The following is a 21,078-nucleotide window of genomic DNA, read 5'->3' on the forward strand; positions in this document are numbered from 1 at the left end:
CAGGTCTCCCACATTGCAGGCAGATGCTTTACCATCTGAGCCACCAGGGAAACCAATAATTTATCTACAAAATAGGTTAAAGAAAAATCTGTAGATGTTCCAAAAATCTCACCTCACATAGTGATTTTGAATTTTCTACTTTCATTAGACTTTCCACTCCCCATAGTCAACAAAAGAGTCCAAAGTGCAGTACTTGGGTGCAATCTCAAAAATGACAAAATGATCTCTGTTCATTTCCAAGGCAAACCATTCAATATTATAGTAATCCAAGTCTATGCCCCAACCAGTAATGCTGAAGAAGCTGAAGTCGAACCATTCTATGAAGACCTACAAGACCTTATAGAACTAAGACTCAAAAAAGAAGTCCTCTTCATTAGAAGGGACTGGAATGCAAAAGTAGGAAGTCAAGAGATACCTGGAATAACAGGCAAAGTTGCCCTTGGAGTACAAATGAAGCAGGGCAAGACTAACAGAGTTTTGCCAAGAGAACACACTGATCATAGGAAACACCTTCTTCCAACAACACAAGAGAAGACTCTATACATGGACATCACCGGATGATGGTCAACACTGAAATCAGATTGATTATATTGTTTGCAGCCAAAGATGGAGAAGTTCTATGCAGTCAACAAAAACAAGACCAGGAGCTGACTGTGTCTCAGATCATGAACTCCTTATTACCAAATTCAGACTCAAATTGAAGAAAGTAGGGAAAACCACTAGACCATTCAGGTATGACTTAAATCAAATCCCTTACATTGCATTACCGTGGAAGTGACAAATAGATTCAAGGGATTTGATCTGATAGGCAGAGTGCCTGAAGAACTATGGATGGAGGTTTGTGACATTGTACAGGAGGCAGTGATCAAGATGGTCCCCGACAAAAATAAATGAAAAATGATTGTTTGATGAGGCCTTACAAATAGCTGAGAAAAGAAGAGAAGCTAAAAGCAAAGGAGAAAAGGAAAGATATACCCATTTAAATGCAGAGTTCCAAAGAATAGCAAGGAGAGATAGAAAGCCTTCCTCAGTGATCAATGCAAAGAGATAGAGGAAAACAATAGAATGGGAAAGAATAGAGATCCCTTCAAGAAAATTAGAGATACCAAGAGAACATTTCATGCAAAGATGGGCTTAATAAAGGACAGAAATGGTATGGACCTAACAGAAGCTATTAAGATATTAAGAAGAGGTGGCAAGAATACACAGAACTGTACAAAAAAGATCTTCACGACCCAGATAACAACGATGGTGTGATCATTCAGCTAGAGCCAGACATCCTGGAATGCGAAGTCAAGTGGCCCTTAGGAAGCATCATATGAACAAAGCTAGTGTAGGTGATGAAATTCCAGTTGAGCTATTTCAAATCCTGAAAGATGATGCTGTGAAAGTGCTGCACTCAATGTGCCAACAAACAGGGAAAACTCAGCCGTGGCCACAGGACTGGAAAAGTTCAGTCTTCATTCCAATCCCAAAGAAAGGCAATGCCAAAGAATGCTCAAACTACCGCACAATTGCACTCATCTCACACACTAGCAAAGTAATGCTCAAAATTCTCCAAGCCAGGCTTCAACAGTTTGTGAACCATGAAATTCCAGATGTTCAAGCTGGATTTAGAAAAGGCAGAGGAACCAGAGATCAAATTGCCGACATCCATTGGATCAACGAAAAAGCAAGAGAGTTCCAGAAAAACATCTATTTCTGCTTTATTGACTATACCAAAACCTTTGACTGTGTGGATCACAATAAACTGTGGAAAATTCTTGCAGAGATGGGAATACAAGACCACCTGACCTGCTTCCTGAGAAATCTGTGTGCAGGTCAGGAAGCAACAGTTAGAACTGGACATGGAACAATAGACTGATTCTAAATAGGAAAAGGAGTATGTCAAGGCTATATATTGTTACCCTGCTTATTTAACTTCTATGCAGAGTACATCATGAGAAACACTGGGCTGGATGAAGCACAAGCTGGAATCAAGATTGCCGGGAGAAATATCAATAACCTCAGATATGTAGATGACACCATCCTTATGGCAGAAAGTGAAGAACTAAAGAGCCTCTTGATGAAAGTGAAAAAGGAGAGTGAAAAAGTTGGCTTAAAACTCAACATTCAGAAAACGAAGATCATGGCATCAGGTCCCATCACTTCATGGCAAATAGATGGGGAAACAGTGGAAACAGTGAGAGAGTTTATTTTTTGGGGCTCCAGAATCACTGCAGATGATGACTGCAGCCATGAAAAGACGCTTGCTCCTTGAAAGAAAAGCTATGACCAACCTAGACAGCATATTATAAAGCAGAGACATTACTTTGCCAACAAATGTCTGTCTAGTCAAAGCTACATACATGACTTTTCCAACAGTCATGTATGAATGTGAGAGTTGGACTACAAAGAAAGCTGAGCACCAAAGAATTGATGCTTTTGAACTGTGGTGTTGGAGAGGACTCTTGAGAGTCCCTTGGACTGCAAGGAGATTCAACCAGTCCATCCTAAAGGAGATCAGTCCTGGGTGTTCATTGGAAGGACTGATGCTGAAGCTGAAGCTCCAATACTTTGACCTCCTCATGCGAAGAACTGACTCATTTGAAAAGATCCTGATGCTGGGAAAGATTGAAGGCAGGAGGAGAAGAGGATGAAAGAGGATGAGATGGTTGGATGGCATCACCGACTCGATGGACATGAGTTTGAGCAAGCTCCGGGAGTTGGTGATGGGCATTGAAGCCTGGAGTGCTGCAGTCAGTGGGGTCACAAAGAGTCGGACAAGACTGAGTGACTGAACTGAATTGACTTTCATCAAATATTTTTAGTTTTCCCTCCCAGAACTGTTAGCATGTAGCTGTTTTCTTTTTGTGCTTGTCCCTGCCCATTTTTTAGGAACATTATTATTTTCAGATAATTAATCCCATGTAGAAAAGCAAAGTATCTACCCCCAGTTCATGGACTGGATAATAATTTCTTTAGCAATCATGCTGCTGCTGCTAAGTCGCTTTAACCATGTCCGACTCTGTGCGACTCCATAGACGGCAGCCCACCTGGGTCCCCCATCCCTGGGATTCTCCAGGCAAGAACACTGGAGTGGGTTGCCGTTTCCTTCTCCAATGCATGAAAGCGAAAAGCGAAAGTGAAGTCATTCAGTTGTGTCTGACTCTTGACCCCACGGACTGTAGCCTACCATGCTCCTCCATCCATGGGATTTCCCAGGCAAGAGTACTGGAGTGGGGTGCCATTGCCTTCTCCAATAGCAATCATAGGTTTCCATAATAATTTCAGTAGCAAACACTTGACCTAGATCCATATAAAATTTACACCTCAGGCTTGCTTGACTGATAAGGAAAGTTAATGATTTATGATTGAAGTATTTTCAAATAGCCATGGGTGAGAAGCATTCAGATGAACTTGAAGCTAGGATTTAACAATTTATTTGAGAAGCTATAGCTTTTGGTTCTCTTGAATAGAGAGAAAGCCTTCTTAACACAGTCCAACATGTAATGATGAGGAGCTGCTATGAACCATGCCCTTGGTCCAATCAGAGGTGAAAGAGAGTGAGTCTAGTTGGGAATAATGTTTTAAGTAAACAGAAAAACAGTAATTCGTGGTAAAAGTTAATCATGCCATAAGTTATGCCATGTAAATACCCACAAAACTTTTCAGAGGCGGGGGCGCTTACTTCTGCCTGGGAGTGCAGACAGGAGACAGGGGAGGTGGGAAGAAGGTGCTCATGTGGGCCACAAAGCCGAGTCATTTGATGAGTGTGATTTATATTTGCATTTATTTTGATGTGCAAAGGTCCTTTGAGGAAGAGAGAAGTGTGCCCCTTCTTTCTTTGTTATATATTTGCTTAGTGCAAAATGTATAATTTTTACTTATATTGACTTTATCCCTACTATGTCTCATAGGTTATCGTATTTATTAAGGCAAATGACAAACGTTAATTTCTTCCTAAAATTTATTATTTTGCTTTTAGTAAAGCTTCTCTAACTCTATGGCTCAAGTGTTCTATTTCTTTCAATGCTTTCACTGATTCAGAGAAATTTCATTTCAGAAATTGGTGTTCTGATCACTCAGAATTCTGTTAGGGAAAAAAACACTGTATTTTAAGATCTCCCCCGCTAAAGGAAGTTCGTGTTTTCAATATTTCAGAGGAAATTCATTAGAAATATATTTGGAAGTTCTTAAAGCTTAAGCATGACTGGAATATCACTGCAATGAAGGTAACTCTCAATTTTTTATACTTATGGAGAATAATGGGTCTCCCTAGTGGCTCAGATGGTAAAGAACCTGCCTGTAATGCAGGAGACCTGGGTTTGATCCCTGGATTGGGAAGATTCCCTGGAGGAGGGCATGGCAACACACTTCAGTATCCTTGCCTGGAGAATCCCCTGGACAGAGGAGCCTGGACAGAAAGAGTCAGACATGAATGACACAACTTACCATGCACGGAGAATAATAGCATTGCAAATGATCAGAAAGAAAAGATTTTTTAAAAAATCTACTTACATTTATTTTGATGTGCATAATTTGAAATTTGATGTTTTTGGCTTTAATGTTTACATTTCTTGCAGTCTCTTGGACTGCAAAGAGATCCAATGGGTCTACCCTAAAGGAAATCAGTCCTGAATATTCACTGGAAGGACTGATGCTGAAGCTGAAACTCCAATACTTTGGCCACCTGATGCGAAGAACCAACTCATTGGAAAAGACCCTGATGCTGGTGAAGATTGAAGGCGGGAGAAGGGGATGACAGAAGATGAGATGGTTGGATGGCATCACCGACTCGATGGACGAGTTTGAGTAAGCTCTGGGAGTTGGTGATGGACAGGGAGGTCTGGAGTGCTGCAGTCCATGGGGTCGCAAAGAGTCGGACATGACTGAGTGACTGAACTGAACTGAACTGAGGCCAAAATAAAGTTTTTATTCCTGAAACAATTCCTGCTGGAATGAACTTTGATGAAAATTCCCAACTGTGTTACGTTAATAGGAATGATTAATTATTTGAAGTGTTGTTTTCCTATGGCAACAATCCCATAAATGTAACGATGTATGCGGCAGTGTCATTTTCAGTGCTGAACAGACTGGAAACAAGAAAAGCATGATCTGCGGGCAGAGAAAAGTACTGACGACGTATGTGTGGGTTGCAATAGCATGCAGCGGTTAAAATCAATACCCCGGCTCTCTCTCTCTCTCTATACGGTTGAATTCAACAAATCATGCGTTCTGCACAAAAACAAGCCATAGAATATGTTCACTATGACTCCAACGATGAAAAAAACTGAACAAAATAATACTGCCAGTCACTGATGTTTATAGATAAAAAGTAAGATAAAAACGAGGATTGGAAGGCTATTCTTAAAATTATCTTAGTGGCCACCTCTGGGGAGGGAGAAAGGAGAATGGAACTGGATCGAAGAACTGATTAGACCTCAACTTTAACTTTGATTCATAATAGTAAAAATAAAGTAAAACACACATCCCAGGATTTCTTGTAGGAACAAAATCCTCTTCGAGAAGGACCACATTTCATCTTGTCTTTTCTACCTTTCAGGTTAACTCACTGGCAGAAAGCACTATAAAGAAACCTAATTAACGGAAAGTATTGGACCAAACTAGGAGATAAACCTTAAAGTAACTCAGCAAACAATTAGTGCTTTCCTCAGTAGAAATGCCCAAACACTTAAAAGGAGAGCTTTTAGCTTATGTCTTGGATTTCCTCAGAGAAAAATATATGAACCATTACAAATATATATTTTTATCAACATACTTGCATAAAGTATGTATTAATTCATGTAAATAGGCCATAGCGATTGTGTGTTAGAAAAAAAGTCTACAACTTAAACCTCATCAATTGATTCTGGACCCTAATGATTGCTTTGTGGACAGGTTGCCACTGGCCTTGAGGCAATTGTGATTTAGGACTAGGTCTTTCCTTTCTCTCTTAGTGAAATAAAATTTGTGTTAGGAAGCCGTTATATCTTATGATGTATTTGAGAATACTTATCTCCTCCCCCTCCCCTGCCAAATGATTATTTTCTTGAGATACAGTTTGCTCCATTATCATATGATTTAAAAGAATCACATCCCAGGGTTGGCATTTTTTTCTTTATAATGCAGCTCCATTTCCTCTATAGAAGTAATTAGGAAAAATTTCTGATTCTCAGAAAGTCAGCGCACAGCCATTGTTTCATAAATGTTCCTTTTTCTATGAAGCGAGCGTACCTGTGAGAGTGTCAATATTCACTTTTGTATGTATTCATCATACATTTGCATCACATTTTATTTTCTTATATTTTTTGTTTAATTTTTTTTTTTTTTTTGGGTATCTGTTTAATTCTCTCAACCTCCCTTGAGAGGCCTGACATTCATTAACACATTGTCAACACTCTTGGATTTTAGATGAGGGAACAGAGGCTCAGGACGTCTATTGACTCTTCAGCTGAGGTCACGTGTGGAAGATATGCCGGAGGAAGACTCACCAGGGCCTGTGCAGGGGGAGCGCGCTGTTTAATCTTCACTCTGAGCAACAGGGCAAGACAGTGGCTTCCATCTCCCCTGTGTCTTGCCAGGGCAGGGGGCATGCCAGGTACTAAATAAATAAGGCCTGACATCCGTCATGAAGTTGTTAGAAAGCATTCTCTTTTCAACAATGGGAAGTTCAGTGCCGTATAAAGTTGGATTCATATTTGAATAAGGCTACTGGAGATTTGAATGAAGTTAGGAGAAATTCTATTTTTATTCAACACATGAGCTATATGGTAGATGAATGTTCCCATAGGCAGGAAGTCCTTTTAATACCGGCTAACTCTGAACACAATTGTCAAGTTGGTAAAATTTATCTCTGGGTGCTAACCTTCTCAGTCTTGAAGGATTTCTTCATTTCTAAGCTCATTCTCCCTAAGTTATTTGAAAAAGAACTCAAGATATTATCAGTACTATATAACTCGCTGGGACTTTCAGTCACCCTCAAGTATAAGCAAGAATCTTCAAGGCTTTTCTCAACTCAGCCCTGTTTGTTATAAGAGGCCTTGCTCTGTCCCATCTGAAACTGCGCTCCCACTAAGCCAAGGATGGGTGATACGTCTAGACAGGAATTCTGAACCCAGTCGCCCATACTATCGACTATGCCAGTCATGTTATTGATTGGTAGCTTTGGGAGCAGCAAAGTCAAATGTGATAAATAATTTGCAAGGTATTATGATGGCATAACTTATTGAGTTCTAAGTGATCTTACATAGAACCCTATACTTCATATTTGCAAACACGAAGAGAGTCATTTCCATCAGGCTTTCCCTGAGAACTAACAATAATTCTCTTTTTCTAGGAGCCTCACTATCACAGTCAAAATGAGAAGTCACAAGCTGGATGCAACCCCGAGGATGAATCTAACGAATCTTCCTAGGATCAAGCATGGCCACACACTGGTTTTACCTGCGTGAAAGCTCCTCTGTGGCTGAATCAGTTTTATTCCTCAGGGACAGTAATAATAATCACAATATATGAATAATGTACTTATACCTGATGTATTGATATAAGCGCTTTGTATGTTTTGAGTTACTGAATTATCACACAACAGCCAAGGATGTCATCTTGTTTATGTAAAGTTTGCCTACCTTCTGGGAGGCACTGGGGAGAAGTGACCACAGGGGCACAGGGTCTGAGGCACCGCACTGGTGCTTTAGACAGAGTGACTGCTCAGCAGGTTTAGCTGAGTGGAGTTCATCTGGGTTAAAAGCTCAATGTCAGAATACTTTCAACAAGTCTAGCAACAGTATTTGGAGAAGGCAATGGCACCCCACTCCAGTACTCCTGCCTGGAAAATCCCATGGACGGAGGAGCTTGCAGGCTGCAGTCCATGGGGTCGATGAGAGTCGGACACGACTGAGCGACTTCCCTTTCACTTTTCACTTTCATGCATTGGAGAAGAAAATGGCAACCCACTCCAGTGTTCTTGCCTGGAGAATCCCAGGGACAGCGGAGCCTGGTGGGCTGCCTTCTATGGGGTCGCACAGACTCGGACACAACTAGAGCGACTTAGCAGCAGCAGCAGCAGCAGCAACAGTATTACTAATACCACCGTGGTTAAACATAAAGTTAAAAATGAAAAGTAGTAAGCCTCCTGCAATGCTCTGATTTTAGGCCCCTGGGAAGAAATATGTGAACAGGTGGACCCTTGGGTGAAGGGAAGAAATAACTGCCTTTCCCATCCCACCCCTGGCGCAGTCTGTCACTCACGGACCAAACCCGTCTCCGCCCGCTTCCTGCCTCTGACATCACAGCCTTTCCAGGCTCTGCTAGCCGCACCAGGACGAGTCCCAGCCGCCCCTGAGGGGTCCTGTTTGGGAAGCGGTCCGCATTGTTGCCCGAGCAGCAAACGGTGAGTTGCTTCGCGCTTCCCTTGACAGGCCCGTGGCACCTCCGTTTCCAGTTTGGTGTCTTTCCTTTCCTACCTTGGAGCTGGGGCTCTGTGTGCTCAGCCGTGTCCAGCTCTTTGCAAACCCCTGGACGCCCATGGAATTTTCCAGGCTAGAATTCTGGAGTGGGTTGCCATTTCGTACTCCCGGGTCTTCCCACCCCAGGGATGGAGCTCACGTCTGTGTCTCTTGCACTGACAGATGGACACCACGGCTCCATCTGGGAAAGCGAAAGTCGCTCAGTCCTGTCCGACTCTCTGCGACCCCATGGGCTATACAGTCCGTGGAATTCTCCAGGCCAGAACACTGGAGTGCCGACCCAAGAATCCAACCGGGGTCTCTTGCATTGCAGGTGGATTCTTTACCAGCTGAGCTATCAGGGAAGCCGATCCAGTAAGTCCTACCAATAAGCTGCTGCTGCTGCTAAGTCGCTTCAGTCGTGTCCGGCTCTGCGCGACCCCACAGACAGCAGCCCACCAGGGTCCCCCGTCCCTGGGATTCTCCAGGCAAGAACACTGGAGTGGGTTGCCGTTTCCTTCTCCAATACATGAAAGTGAAAAGTGAAAGGAAAGTCGCTCAGTTGTGTTCGACACTTAGCGACCCCATGGACTGTAGCCCACCCGGCTCCGCCGTCCATGGGATTTTCCAGGCAAGAGTCCTGGAGTGGGGTGCCATTGCCTTCTCCGTACCAATAAGCAGGGGGCTCTTTTTCAGTTTCTAAAGAATGCAATCTTAATTCTACACACTAGGTGGCGCAACAGAACTTTCACTAAATTTTCTCCCATTTTTGGTAATTTAGTGGTGGACACGAAATGTGATTTCCCTAGCATTTAATTTGATAAAACATATTTAAAAATCAATACAAAAGTAATAAATCAACAGATAGGAAGGGAAAATGTCCAACCTCACAGGAATGAATCACTCCTTATTAGCTTAATACTTGAGTTTGGGCTGGAAAAAGAGACCCATTTTTGTGGGGAAAAAAAAAAGTCAAAAAATGACTATTCATCTCGAAGCTCTTTGGAAACTCTGATCACCCCATGTAGAAGGAGCAAATCTTACTAATTCACCACAATTGATTGAAGCAAAGTTTTAGTGAAATTCTGACTTTAGTTCTACCTGTTTTGAACAAGAGGGGGAAAACCGTATGAGCTACAAGGTCTTAGTAGGAGAGTAGCAAAGAGTGTGTAAATTTAGGTGTCTGGTGTGAAACTAATCGACGTGCTGAGTCTAAGTCTGTGACATTCACCGCAGGGTGCTATGTGGCTGTTTTTTGACTCTGGGGACACTTCTCAGCATCTTACCACTTATCTAGACAGGGCTGGTGGGGAGCTGACAGGTCTCATCACCGAGCTGCTAAGACTGTAGCCTGTGCAGTAAAAATTTGCTTCCCGCTCTTTGGCCTCAGTCAGGTAAATAGTTTCTGCTTTCTGTAAAATGAGGGGTCATAAAACTTTTCTCAGAGACTTGCTGTGAGAATTAACTGGGAGAAGATAGCAAGGAAGATAATATAGTACAATCAGAACCCGATAAACAGCAGCTATGATTTTTGAGAAGTAAAGAACCCATCTGACAATGCAGGAGACAGAAGAGATAAGAGTTTGATCCCTGGGTCGGGAAGATCCCCTGGAGGAGGGCATGGCAACCCACTCCAGGACTCTTGCCTGGAGAATCCCATGAGCAGAGGAGCCGGGCGGGCCACAGTTCATGGGGTCACAAAGAGTTGGACACGACTGAGCAACGTAGCACGCATACACACAAAGCAAGGTCCACTCCATTATGTGGGTTGGCCTCATCCGATAAACTGAAGGCCTTCAGAGAGAAAAGTCTAAAGTTCGCTGAGGAGCAGGGTAATCTGCCTCCAGATTGCCTTTGGATTTGAGCTGCAACAGTAACACTTTCCAGGGTTTCCAACAAGCTGACCTGTCCTGAAGGTTTTGGATCTGTGGGTCCTCATGATTACATGAGCCCTTCTTTAAAATAAATCCCCCGTCCAGTCGTGCCCAACTCTGAGACACCCTGGACTGCAGCCTGCCATGGGATTCTCCAGGCAAGAGTGCTGGAGTGCGCTGTCATTTCCTTCTCCAGGGGATCTTCCCATCCCAGGGACCACCTGAATCTCCTCCATCTCCACCGTTGGCAGGCTGATTCTCGGGAGTACCCTGATACAGGGGCCGTAAGACAGTCGGGTCCAGCAAGGTATGCAGTGACAGCCCCGGGAATGAAAGATCCGGGGCAGCATGGACCACTCTCATGGAACATTGTCCGTATAATTTGTGATGCTCCAGCATGACTTACATTACTTTCGTTAAAGCATTAGGACACTCACTGTTTCCCTAGTAAATAAACAAATTTCACAAGGTTAAAAGGAAAGAAATACAAGCACGTTATTCTTTGGAATGGAAACGGTCAGTTTTCATTTGAATCCCAAAGAAAGGCAATGCCAAAGAATGTTCAAACTACCGCACAGTTGCACTCATCTCACATGCTAGCAAAGTAACGCTCAAAATTCTCCTAGCCAGACTTCAATAATACGTGAACTGTGAACTTCCAGATGTTCAAGCTGGATTTAGACAAGGCAGAGGAACCAGAGATCAAATTGCTGACATTGGTTGGATCATCGAAAAAGCAAGAGAGTTCCAGAAAAACATCTACTTCTGCTTTATTGACTATGCCAAAGCCTTGACTGTGTGGATCACCACAAACTGTGGAAAATTCTTCAATGGGCATACCAGACCACCTGACCTGCCTCTTGAGAAACCTGTATGCAGGTCAGGAAGCAAAAGTTAGAAGTGGACATGGAACAACAGACTGGTTCCAAATGGGGAAAGGAGTACGTTAAGGCTGTATAACATCACCCTGCTTATTTAACTTACATGCAGAGTACATCATGGGAAATGCCTGGCTGGATGAAGCACAAGTTGGAATCAAGATTGACGGGAGAAATATCAATAACCTCAGATATGCAGATGACACCACCCTTATGGTAGAAATTGAAGAAGAGCTAAAGAGCCTCTTGATGAAAGTGCAAGAGGAGAGTGAGAAAGTTGGCTTAAAACCCAACATTCAGAAAACTAAGATTATGACATCCGGTCCCATCACTTCATGAGAAATAGATGCAGAAACAATGGAAACAGTGACACACTTTATTTTTGGGGGCTCCAAAATCACTGCAGATGGTGGCTGCAGCCATGAAATTAAAAGACGCTTACTCCTTGGAAGGAAAGTTATGATCAATCTAGACAGCATATTAAAAAGCAGAGACGTGACTGCCAACAAAGGTCGGTCTAGTCAAGGCTATGGGTTTCCCGGGAGTCATGTATGGATATGAGCATTGGAATATAAAGAAAACTGAGTGCTGATGAATTGATGCTTTTGAACTATGGGGTTGGAGAAGACTCTTGAGAGTCCCTTGGACTGTAAGAAGATCCAACCAGTCCATCCTAAAGGAAATCTGTCCTGAATATTCATTGGAAGGACTGATGTTGAAGCTGAAACTCCAATCCTTTGGCCACCTGATGCAAAGAAATGACTCATTTGAAGAGACTCTGATGCTGGGAAAGATTGAAGGTGGGAGGAGAAGGGGACGACAGAGGATGAGATGATTGGATGGCATCACCAACTCTATGGACATGAGTTTCAGTAAACTCCGGGAGTTGGTGATGGACAGCGAGGCCTGGCGTGCTGCAGTCCATGGGGCTGCAGAGTTGGACACGACTGAGTGGCTGAACTGAACTGAACTGTCCTTTTAAAAATTGAATACAATGCACAATTAAAGCAACAGACACATATCTTTGGAAAAGCTGAAACGAGTTTATTCTAATTTGTTAGTTTATTCTAATTTATTTAGCATAGACTCATTTTCTGGTGCTGCATTGCAAACAAATTCTCCCACATCTGCATCCCTTCACACATTTACAAAGTAGAGAAAAGTCCTTGTGAAATTTCTGATTGAAGATTCAAGATACAAACTTAAAAGTATTCTTTCAGTTCAGTTGCTCAGTCATGTCCAGCTTTTGGCATAAAGTATTCTTTAGGGCATCTTACACTAGGTATTTGTGAATTAAGTGATTTTCAAGTACTTTTAATTTACCCTAATCCTGAAGATTGGAAAGACACAAAGCCATGCCCGCCAGCTCCCAGTCCTGGTGTCCTTCTGTGTGTGTGTACGTGTGTGTGTGTGTGTGCGTGTCTGTGCGTGCACGAACTCTCTCTCTTTTTCTCTCTGTTCCTGCCTGCTGGCCTTTAAAAGATATGGAAAATCCATTTTCAGGGAGAATTCAAGATATGGAGGTTGTTAACAGTTGCCAGTCACTTTTTTTTTTTGTTATCCCTGGATGTTCTGTTCTATTCCAAGTATCCCCATTTCTTGTCTTTGTAAAACTGAAATCTGTGATGTTGGTTTCCTCCTTTCCAGCTTCCTTGGCCTGCAGGATCGGGCCCGCATGCCTTGGCCTGGCTTCAGCTGACCTTTCTAGACTGCCTAGCTGTTGCCACATGCTCTGGTCCTAACGAGTGACAACAAGGCTGCTGCCTGGGAGCCACCCTCTTTTCACTCCGAAGCTGCCCCCTTTTCACTCCGAAGCCGCCTGGTGGACACAATGGTTTTCTCTTGTGCCTCCGACCCTCAAGGGCAGAGGTGACTCTCTGTGAACTCTGACTGAATGAGAAGCGACGCGTCAACTGGGTATAATTCATGAGCGAAGGGTGTAGGATTCCCTAGTCAGTCTATTTCCTCCCTAGGAAAATAACAAATTTGTGTCAACTACAAAGATTGTCTTTGTAAGATTTAGAAAAGAAATAAATTTAGGAATTTTTCCATACCTGCTTATTTTCTACCTCACTGGCTTTAGGGAAAAAGATAACTTCTTTCATTTAACAGAACTATAAATGGAAATGGGTTCTTTCTGGAAGGAACTACATCTTTAATGGAAATGTCAGGGAAGAATGAACCTATGTTTATGAATAATGGTAGCAACATGTGACGATCTAACCTTTTTTTCTCAATCAGATATTGTTGATTTTATGGGTTTCCAAAAATATATGCAAAAACAAAAGAAAAATAACTTTGAGGCTGGAAACTGATAACTTCCCAAGTCAGAGATAATTCTGTAAAAGTCATCGGTGTATCAGTTAAAGGTTTTGTTTTCTTAAACATAGCTCTGGTTGTTCTCCCTTAGTCTCAATTAAGCCAGTCATTGATGTGAAAGTCACTCATTGGTGTCTGACTCTTTGCGACCCCATGGACCATAGCCGCCAGGCTCCTCTGTCCATGGGATTCTCCAGGCAGGAATACGGAGTGGGTTGCCTTGCCCTCCTCCATGGGATCTTCCCGACCCAGGGATCGAACGCGCGTCTCTAACATCTCCTGCTTTGGCAGACAGATTCTTTATGACTAGCGCCATCTGGAAAGCCCATAGATATGCACATGTATATTTAAAAGAATAAATAACTTCCCTGGTGGCTCAGAGGTTAAAGCGTCTGCCTGCAATGCGGGAGACTTGAGTTCAATCCCTGGATTGGGAAGATCCCTGGAGAAGGAAACAGCAACCCACTCCAGTACAGAAACAAAAATTTTGTAGTATAATGCTTACCCTTATTTATGTGTGTAGTGCTCTGATATTTTCTTGTCTATTTTATATGTTGGTTATGACCCATTTAATTGAATTCATGATCCCCGAATGAATTGCAAGCTGCAGCTTGAAAACAATTTATTTACAGGCACCTATTAACCAAGGTGGAAATCCCTTTCCTAGTCTCCCTGATAGAAAATCAGAAAACTGAACGCATTCCATGATGCTTCTACTTCACCAGAGCTTCCACTGTGGCGCTTGTACTAGAAATTGGAAACTGCTTTCCAATTAGGAAACTACATTCTAAAATCTCCAGGAATTGACTCCAGGGCACCTTCCCTCCTGTCCTCTCTCTTTCCTCCTAAGACCCCTCCTGTGGGGATCAAGACCCTTAGGACCAAGCCTTTTTCTCCAAGAATGTTTATTCCAGTAGATGTATCTGCAGCTTAGAAATGGGGTTTACAGTTGAGTGTTATTTTGCCGAAATAGGGAGAGTAAACGTTATTCCTTGTTCATTTAACAAACATTACTCTATGTAACCACTGCTGCTCTTGAATTAATTTTCCCAATAACTAAATATACTCAGCATCTATACATTTTCTTTTGAAGCCATTCTTTTTTTAACTGAAGAATAATTTATATGCTGCGAAATATATAAATTTTAAAGGACAGATCAATTTTGACAAATGACATTGTGGCACTTCCCTCGTAAGACAAAAAATTTCTATCACTCCATAAAATTCCCTCATGTCTTCTCATAGTTAATATTGTCTTACCCACTCCCAATTTTAAGCAGTCATTGGTCTGATTTGTACCATTATAGAATAATTTTGTTTCTAAAATCATTCTTTTGCTCTCTTCTTGGTTCTCTTCTACTCAATCCATACTTCTTATCCCCTGAAAGATACTCTAATTTGTCAAAGTCCTTCTTAAAACTGAGCTTCCCTTTTGGCTCAGCTGGTAAAGAATCTGCCTGCACTACAGGAGACGTGGGTTTGATCCCTGGGTTGGGAAGATCCCCTGGAGAAGGGAAAGGCTACCCACTCTAGCATTTTGGCCTAGAGAATTCCATGGACTGTATAGCTCGTGGGGTCGCAAGAAGTCAGACACGACTGAGTGACTTTCACTTCACTTCTTAAAACTGGTCATTTACCATATATGTTAAAAGAAATGTAGTTGCAATAAACAAGAAAACTCTTATTAGGTTAAATTTTAGGGCAATATTGTATATAACTCTATTGACTCACATGTAGCTTGAGGTCAACTAAAACTCCCAAGGTATTAAAAAAATTGTTATAAAACTACTGCTCTTTTATAATTTTAGGACTAAATTCAGGATTTTTCTTCTATGCCTATGGAAGTTAATCTTGGTTTTGCTCATTGTTTCAAAGTATCCAGTTCATTTTAAGTTTAGTCATCTAACACATTTATAACTATTCCTCTTGCTTTGTTTCATCTGCCAATTTGAAAATCACATGGTTTATATCTTCATTCAAATCCTTATGGAAATTTAGAACAGGACATATCACCCAAGAGAAGGGTCTAGGATACCGATCTATCTCTAGTTTCATGCAGTCCTGGGTTAAGCTAATATCGAGAGTGACCCTGCCTAACCATTTCAGGATAGTGTCTGATTCTTCATCTTTTACGCAAAAGTGACTTTCACCTATTTTCAAGCCATATCTTTCTGTGTGGATTACATAATAGGGGATCATATCTAGTCCTGAGCTTAAAATCCATCAGTATATTGATTTGCCCAAATTTATGGCTCCAGCTTGGACCTCTCCTCTGGACTCAGATTTACTTATCAAACTGCCTAGATGACATGCCATCTGAATCCTGGCTCTCACCTCACACTAACACATCTCCAAACAGTCTATCTCCATCTTTCCCCCTCCATGCTTGCTTTAAATCTCCTATTTTGCAAACGGCATCTTTGTTCTTACTGTTCCTCAGCTTAAATCCTAAATTATCCTTGATTTCTTTTCTCTCTTCACACAATCAAACAGCAAAAACTATAGGCTCTTTCTTCGAATGCATCCAATATTGGGCCACTTCTTAACTCTGCTGCATGGGGTCACAAAGAGTTGGACGACTGAGCGACTGATCACACACACACACACACACACACACACACACACGCACACACACAAACTGCTCCACCTACTCTGGGTCCGAGCACCATTATCCCTATAGATGGTGATCCTTCCTTGGCTTCCCTGACGTCCGTATTTGCTTCTGTGGTCTAGTCTCCAGACAGCAGGAAAAAATCCCTTTCAAAAAGATCTCAAGTAGGTCACCTTCTGCTCAAGATCTTCAGTGGTTTCTGCATCTCAGAGGACAGCCCGAAGTTTACGCCGCAGCCTCCAAAGCCCTCCATTAACTCGCCCTGGCTGATCACTCCGGGTTTTCCTCTCCTCTGCCTCCTCTTGCTGCATATCACTCTGCCTTTAGCCTCGCAGACCAGAGCTTCATCTGGTCCATCCTCCTGCCGGGCACCCTCTCCGTCTGTCCCTCCTTCCCTGCTCGCAGGGCCTGCTTGCTCATGCCCTTGCTTCCTGCAGTCCTCTGCCCCAGTACTCAGCTGCACTTCCCTAGAGCAAACCTTTCACGGCCAGTACCAGCCTCACTCTCCTTAACCTGCTTAATTCTGTCCCTAGCATTATCACCTCCACACATGCTCTATATTGCTTTTTCACCCCTCTCTTTCGAAATTTAAGCTCCATGTGTGCAAGTATTTTTTTTTTTTTTTTAACCACCGAATTCCTAGTAGCTAAAATGGTGCCGGGAACATTTAAGTAAGAATTTACTAAATGTTTGTTGAATGAGTTAATTAAACAGATGAATCAGTGAGTGCCCGACACAGAATAAGTGTTAGGAGAAAGACACTTACATGTAATATAATGCATTAAGAAAAGGAAAATTAGAAACATTCAAAACATTAAAATTTCTTTGCTGTACACTTTTTTCTTTACAAAAAAGACCTCTAAATTTGAATTTGGCCATGTAAAACGTTTGAATCCAAATCATTTGTATTAGAGACATAATTAGGCGCTGATTCTCTGATTGTCAGGCCAATCCAGAGCTAATCTGGGGCCTGATTGTCATGCATTGCCAAGGCATATTCGTAAATGGGAAATGACGTGCTTAGTAGCAAAGACATAGAGCTGTAGAATTTAATTATATTTAAATTAATGCCAGAAGAGCCCTTCTTCTTTGACACCAATTAGGAGAGAGGCTGCTAAAGAATAAGTCATCTGCTGAAGAGAGACTCATAGTTTATTTGACTCTAATTTCACATAAAGTCTCCAGATAACTTTCATTTTATTAAAAATAGGGCAAAAAATCATAAATGCTGTATTCAGGGAGAGCTTTGATATTTATCGGGAGATTGATGTGTTGCCTTCCTACGCACTGGAGAAGCACTTGCCTTGAACAAGTCGACTTTGCTGATGACGCTGAAGTTGACGTCAACAGTGAGGGCGAGCTGCATGGTGGTCGGCAGCGTCTCAAGGAGATCGGACTCATCTTCATAGAGATAAACACATCGACCCACAAAGAATCATTAATAAACAACACCGAAGTTCAGGAAACATTAAAACAATAACAGAAGCAAAATGCCAACTCCTGTTTTGTAAATAAACAGCTGCACCACTGTCTATATTTTTGCATACCCATCACAATGGAAAAGAAACGTATTTTCACTATTGGCGATACAACTGTTCTAATTCCGGAACTTTGTGCTCTCTGAAACTTTAGATATAAAGTTTAGAGAGGATGGGGCCAAGGCAAGTGAACAAACTGGGGTGGGAAAAGGATCTGGTTCCCATCTTCGGATCCCACAGCCCTAACATCCTGGGGATGGCAAAGAAAAATGAGTATAAGGAGTACCACGTGGCTTACAGAGGTCTGTCATGATCTTATTGGACACTTGGGACAACCCTAAGTATGTTCATGCCTGCCTTCTGGAAAGAAGAAAGGGCAAGTGAAACTCAGAGCAAAGGACTGTTAAGTGACTTGTTTCTGCGTAAGTGGTGAGTGGCTGAGCTGGGAGCGGAATCTAAAGAAGAAATGTATTCAGCGAGCAAATTCAAACAATTGTTATTTCCTTGCTTATTTACTCAATGAACTGTGTGAATACATTAAAGATTTCTCTACCTGTGAATTAAATGATGGGCCTTTAGGCTGATAAAATGGTCCATGAACAAGACTACCCATTCTTAGTCGATAGTATAGTACTGGTTTCTGAGAGTTCATTATGTGTGATGTTTTCTTACATCCATTTAGAAAAAAAAAAAACCATGCTGTCTAATTTTGATTCAAATATTGAAATTTGAATATTTTCAAATATTCAAATCAATATTCAGATATTGATTCATATTCTAAATATGAAAATCCTTCCTATAAAAACACAGCTCTTTGTTTCCAAGGGCTGCTTATCTCTAGGTCCTTCCTAAGCCAATGGTTTGGAGCAGGGTCCACAGGAAAAGAAGGAAGGGGTCTGCTACCCTTTCTCTCCCTGTTCCTCCCCCTGCATGAGACGCCCTCTGGAATATTTGTGGGTGCTTAGGCAAAGACTTAGCAGCAGCAGGAAAAGGTTTGATTTTTGTCGTTTAGATTCAGGAAGATGTTCTAAACCTGTGGTTGGTATCTTTTAAGACCAGCAAAGAGGAGAAGAAAACCATCAACAACCAGTGGTTCTTACCTGCTTTTTGGGAACTTTCATGATTTGGGAATCACATTGCAATTTGCATTCTGAAGGCAGTAGCCTTTTTGACTTCTCAGGAGCACCAGTTCTTATTTTTATAGGGTGAGGTGCAAACTAAAAGTTGAATCTGATTATTGTTAAGTAGCACATTATCTTTAACTTACTTTTTATCTTTTAGTAAATGTTATTTTTACCTCCAGTGCTGTAGTACTAACAGTAGATACCATGAATGATTAAGGGTCTCCTGGTAGAGACCTGTAGCTGAGTGTGGCCTAAAAGATCACTGATGTGAGCGCTGAGCTCTGGGAAGAGGATGATATTGCAGAGAGAGCAAGAGTTTGGAGAGCAGGTGCACGTCTGAGCTCAGTTTAGGCCATTTGCTGGCTCTGTGCCCTTGGCCAATTTTTTTTTTTCAGTTAGGAGCCTCCATTTCCTTGTCTCCTAAAAGGGGGTTGGTAACACCTAATTTTCCCCATTTTTCTGGGTGAAGATTAGATGAGGTAATGTGTGTAATATCTAGCATCTGTTGGACACTAAAGAAAATTTAGCAAACCTTCCAGGATTTGCATAATCAGTAAGTTATGTCTGATTTGAGAAAAAAATCCCATGGAATTAAGTGAGTGCTTTAAAGATTATTTAGTTGTTTCCCAATCTTTTGTTCAAATCCAATTAGTCTCTGTTGCTGCCTTATAGGATTTTCATTATGGGACATGGTTTACAGGGACTTAATCAGTAATTTGCAGTGCTTACCTAGCATTCTTTGAGAGGCCCATGTATATTCATACCAAGTCCTGACCCGATTCTGCACAATCTTAGGAATGGAATAAGTATTCATATAGGCAATGGTATGATCCATGCAGATGCGGAAGTTGTTCTGATTGGCTGTAGCTGCTCCAATTACATCTTGCATCTAAAACCACAAATACGGTTACTCCACATCCAGCAGAGGTGGTGGAAGAGTTACTATAAGCCCAGTTGAATTGAGAGTTCTCACATGACACAGTCCATTCTAATGCTACTACCTGATCTTTTAACACACCGATACTGGGTCCTGCTGATAAGATATTGGACAAATCATGTCCTTTCTGACCCAGTTAGGACGATAGAACCTGTTTTACCTACCATGTGAGACTCTTGTGAGGATTCAGTCTCACAATGCATGTGACTGCACACGTTCTTCTTTGCAAGCTTGTATACTACTGCAAAGATGTTAGTTGATATTTTAAAAATATATAGCTTGTGCTTATGCAAGGAATGTGTGAAGAAAGTTAAGCAATTAATTACATGGCAGAATGGCTAGTCCATTTCGGCGAATCTCGTTTTGCAAGCATCCTTCACAGATTTTGCAGTGTGGCTGGCTATATGGACTCCATTCATCATGAAACTGCAACCTCTGTACTTCCCTTTGTGTTGTTTAGACAGATGAAATCAAATCTCATCATGCTTAAGGCAGAGTATTCAGCAGAAGCTGAAATGTGCTGAAATGACTGAAGCATCATCTACAGACGTGACAATACTTAAGGAACTGTCAGGTTTTAGTTCTTGGATGTTTATAACTCAGCCATAAAAACCCACTCTAGGTTAAAAGCTGATCTTTAAGGTCTCAGCACAAAAAAAGATATATAGCCCGGCTCTTCCTCTCACATAGAGAGAAGCGAGTGGTTGTAAATTTGCTTTGACTGTGGGTTTATAATAGGGAGGAAAACCTGGGCCTCGCTTTCACGCTCTTAAGACTTCACTCATTCATTCTAGTAGCTGAGCCTTTTCTGCTTATGGAAAAAAACCACTCATTCTTTGAGGTCTAGATCAAAAATGGCTCTTTTGTTGCGATGCCCTCCTCAGTTTCCATTTTTAGAGTTAACAGGTTCTTCTACTTGTTGGGAGCATCTATTGAGGAGCTATGCAGAGAGTCAACTGGACACACCTTTTCCAGTTCCTAACTTACCCCTTGAGGGCTATTCAGCAACCTCAATTCCTAGACCCCCTTTTCCCAAGCCATTTTAGACAAATGATGGACATTACCCACTCACCTAAGGCCTTGAGAATTGGGATATTAGAGGCTGGGTTGGGAGATTTAATAGAGTTTTAAATTGGGACCCAAGGACAATTAAAAGCCTTATCGATTGGTATTGGGGGCAGAGGATTTGTAGTGACAGTAATCTGAATGCTTTATGTGCAAGGCTGGATTTTGATGGTGCAGGTGAAGAAGGCATATATTCTATGATGTGTGTTCCAGACTGGAGGAGGAAAATGTCAGTCTCTATGAGCCGTATGAGAGAATAGAATATTGCAGTTAAAATGTGATGTGATTATTAGGGTGCAGTTCTTGGTATGGTTATATGTGGGAATTCTGAATCAGAGGAGATTTTGTTCAGGACTTTCTGACTTT

General features: G+C 41.8%; 1 protein-coding gene across 1 annotated transcript in view; it reads right to left on the reverse strand.

Annotated features, from left to right (window-relative positions):
* The window catches only part of CNGB3 (cyclic nucleotide gated channel beta 3), a 183,556-nt gene that overhangs the window by 37,337 nt on the left and 125,141 nt on the right, over nucleotides 1-21,078 (reverse strand). The window contains exons 12-13 of the mRNA XM_005689259.2: nucleotides 19,440-19,599; nucleotides 17,412-17,509 (exon numbers count right to left, since the gene is read on the reverse strand). Coding sequence (XP_005689316.2) covers nucleotides 17,412-17,509; nucleotides 19,440-19,599 — 258 coding nt within the window. The remainder of the gene's footprint in view (nucleotides 1-17,411; nucleotides 17,510-19,439; nucleotides 19,600-21,078) is intronic.

Source organism: Capra hircus, chromosome 14 (assembly GCF_001704415.2).
Source record: "Capra hircus breed San Clemente chromosome 14, ASM170441v1, whole genome shotgun sequence".
Lineage (NCBI taxonomy): Eukaryota > Metazoa > Chordata > Mammalia > Artiodactyla > Bovidae > Capra > Capra hircus.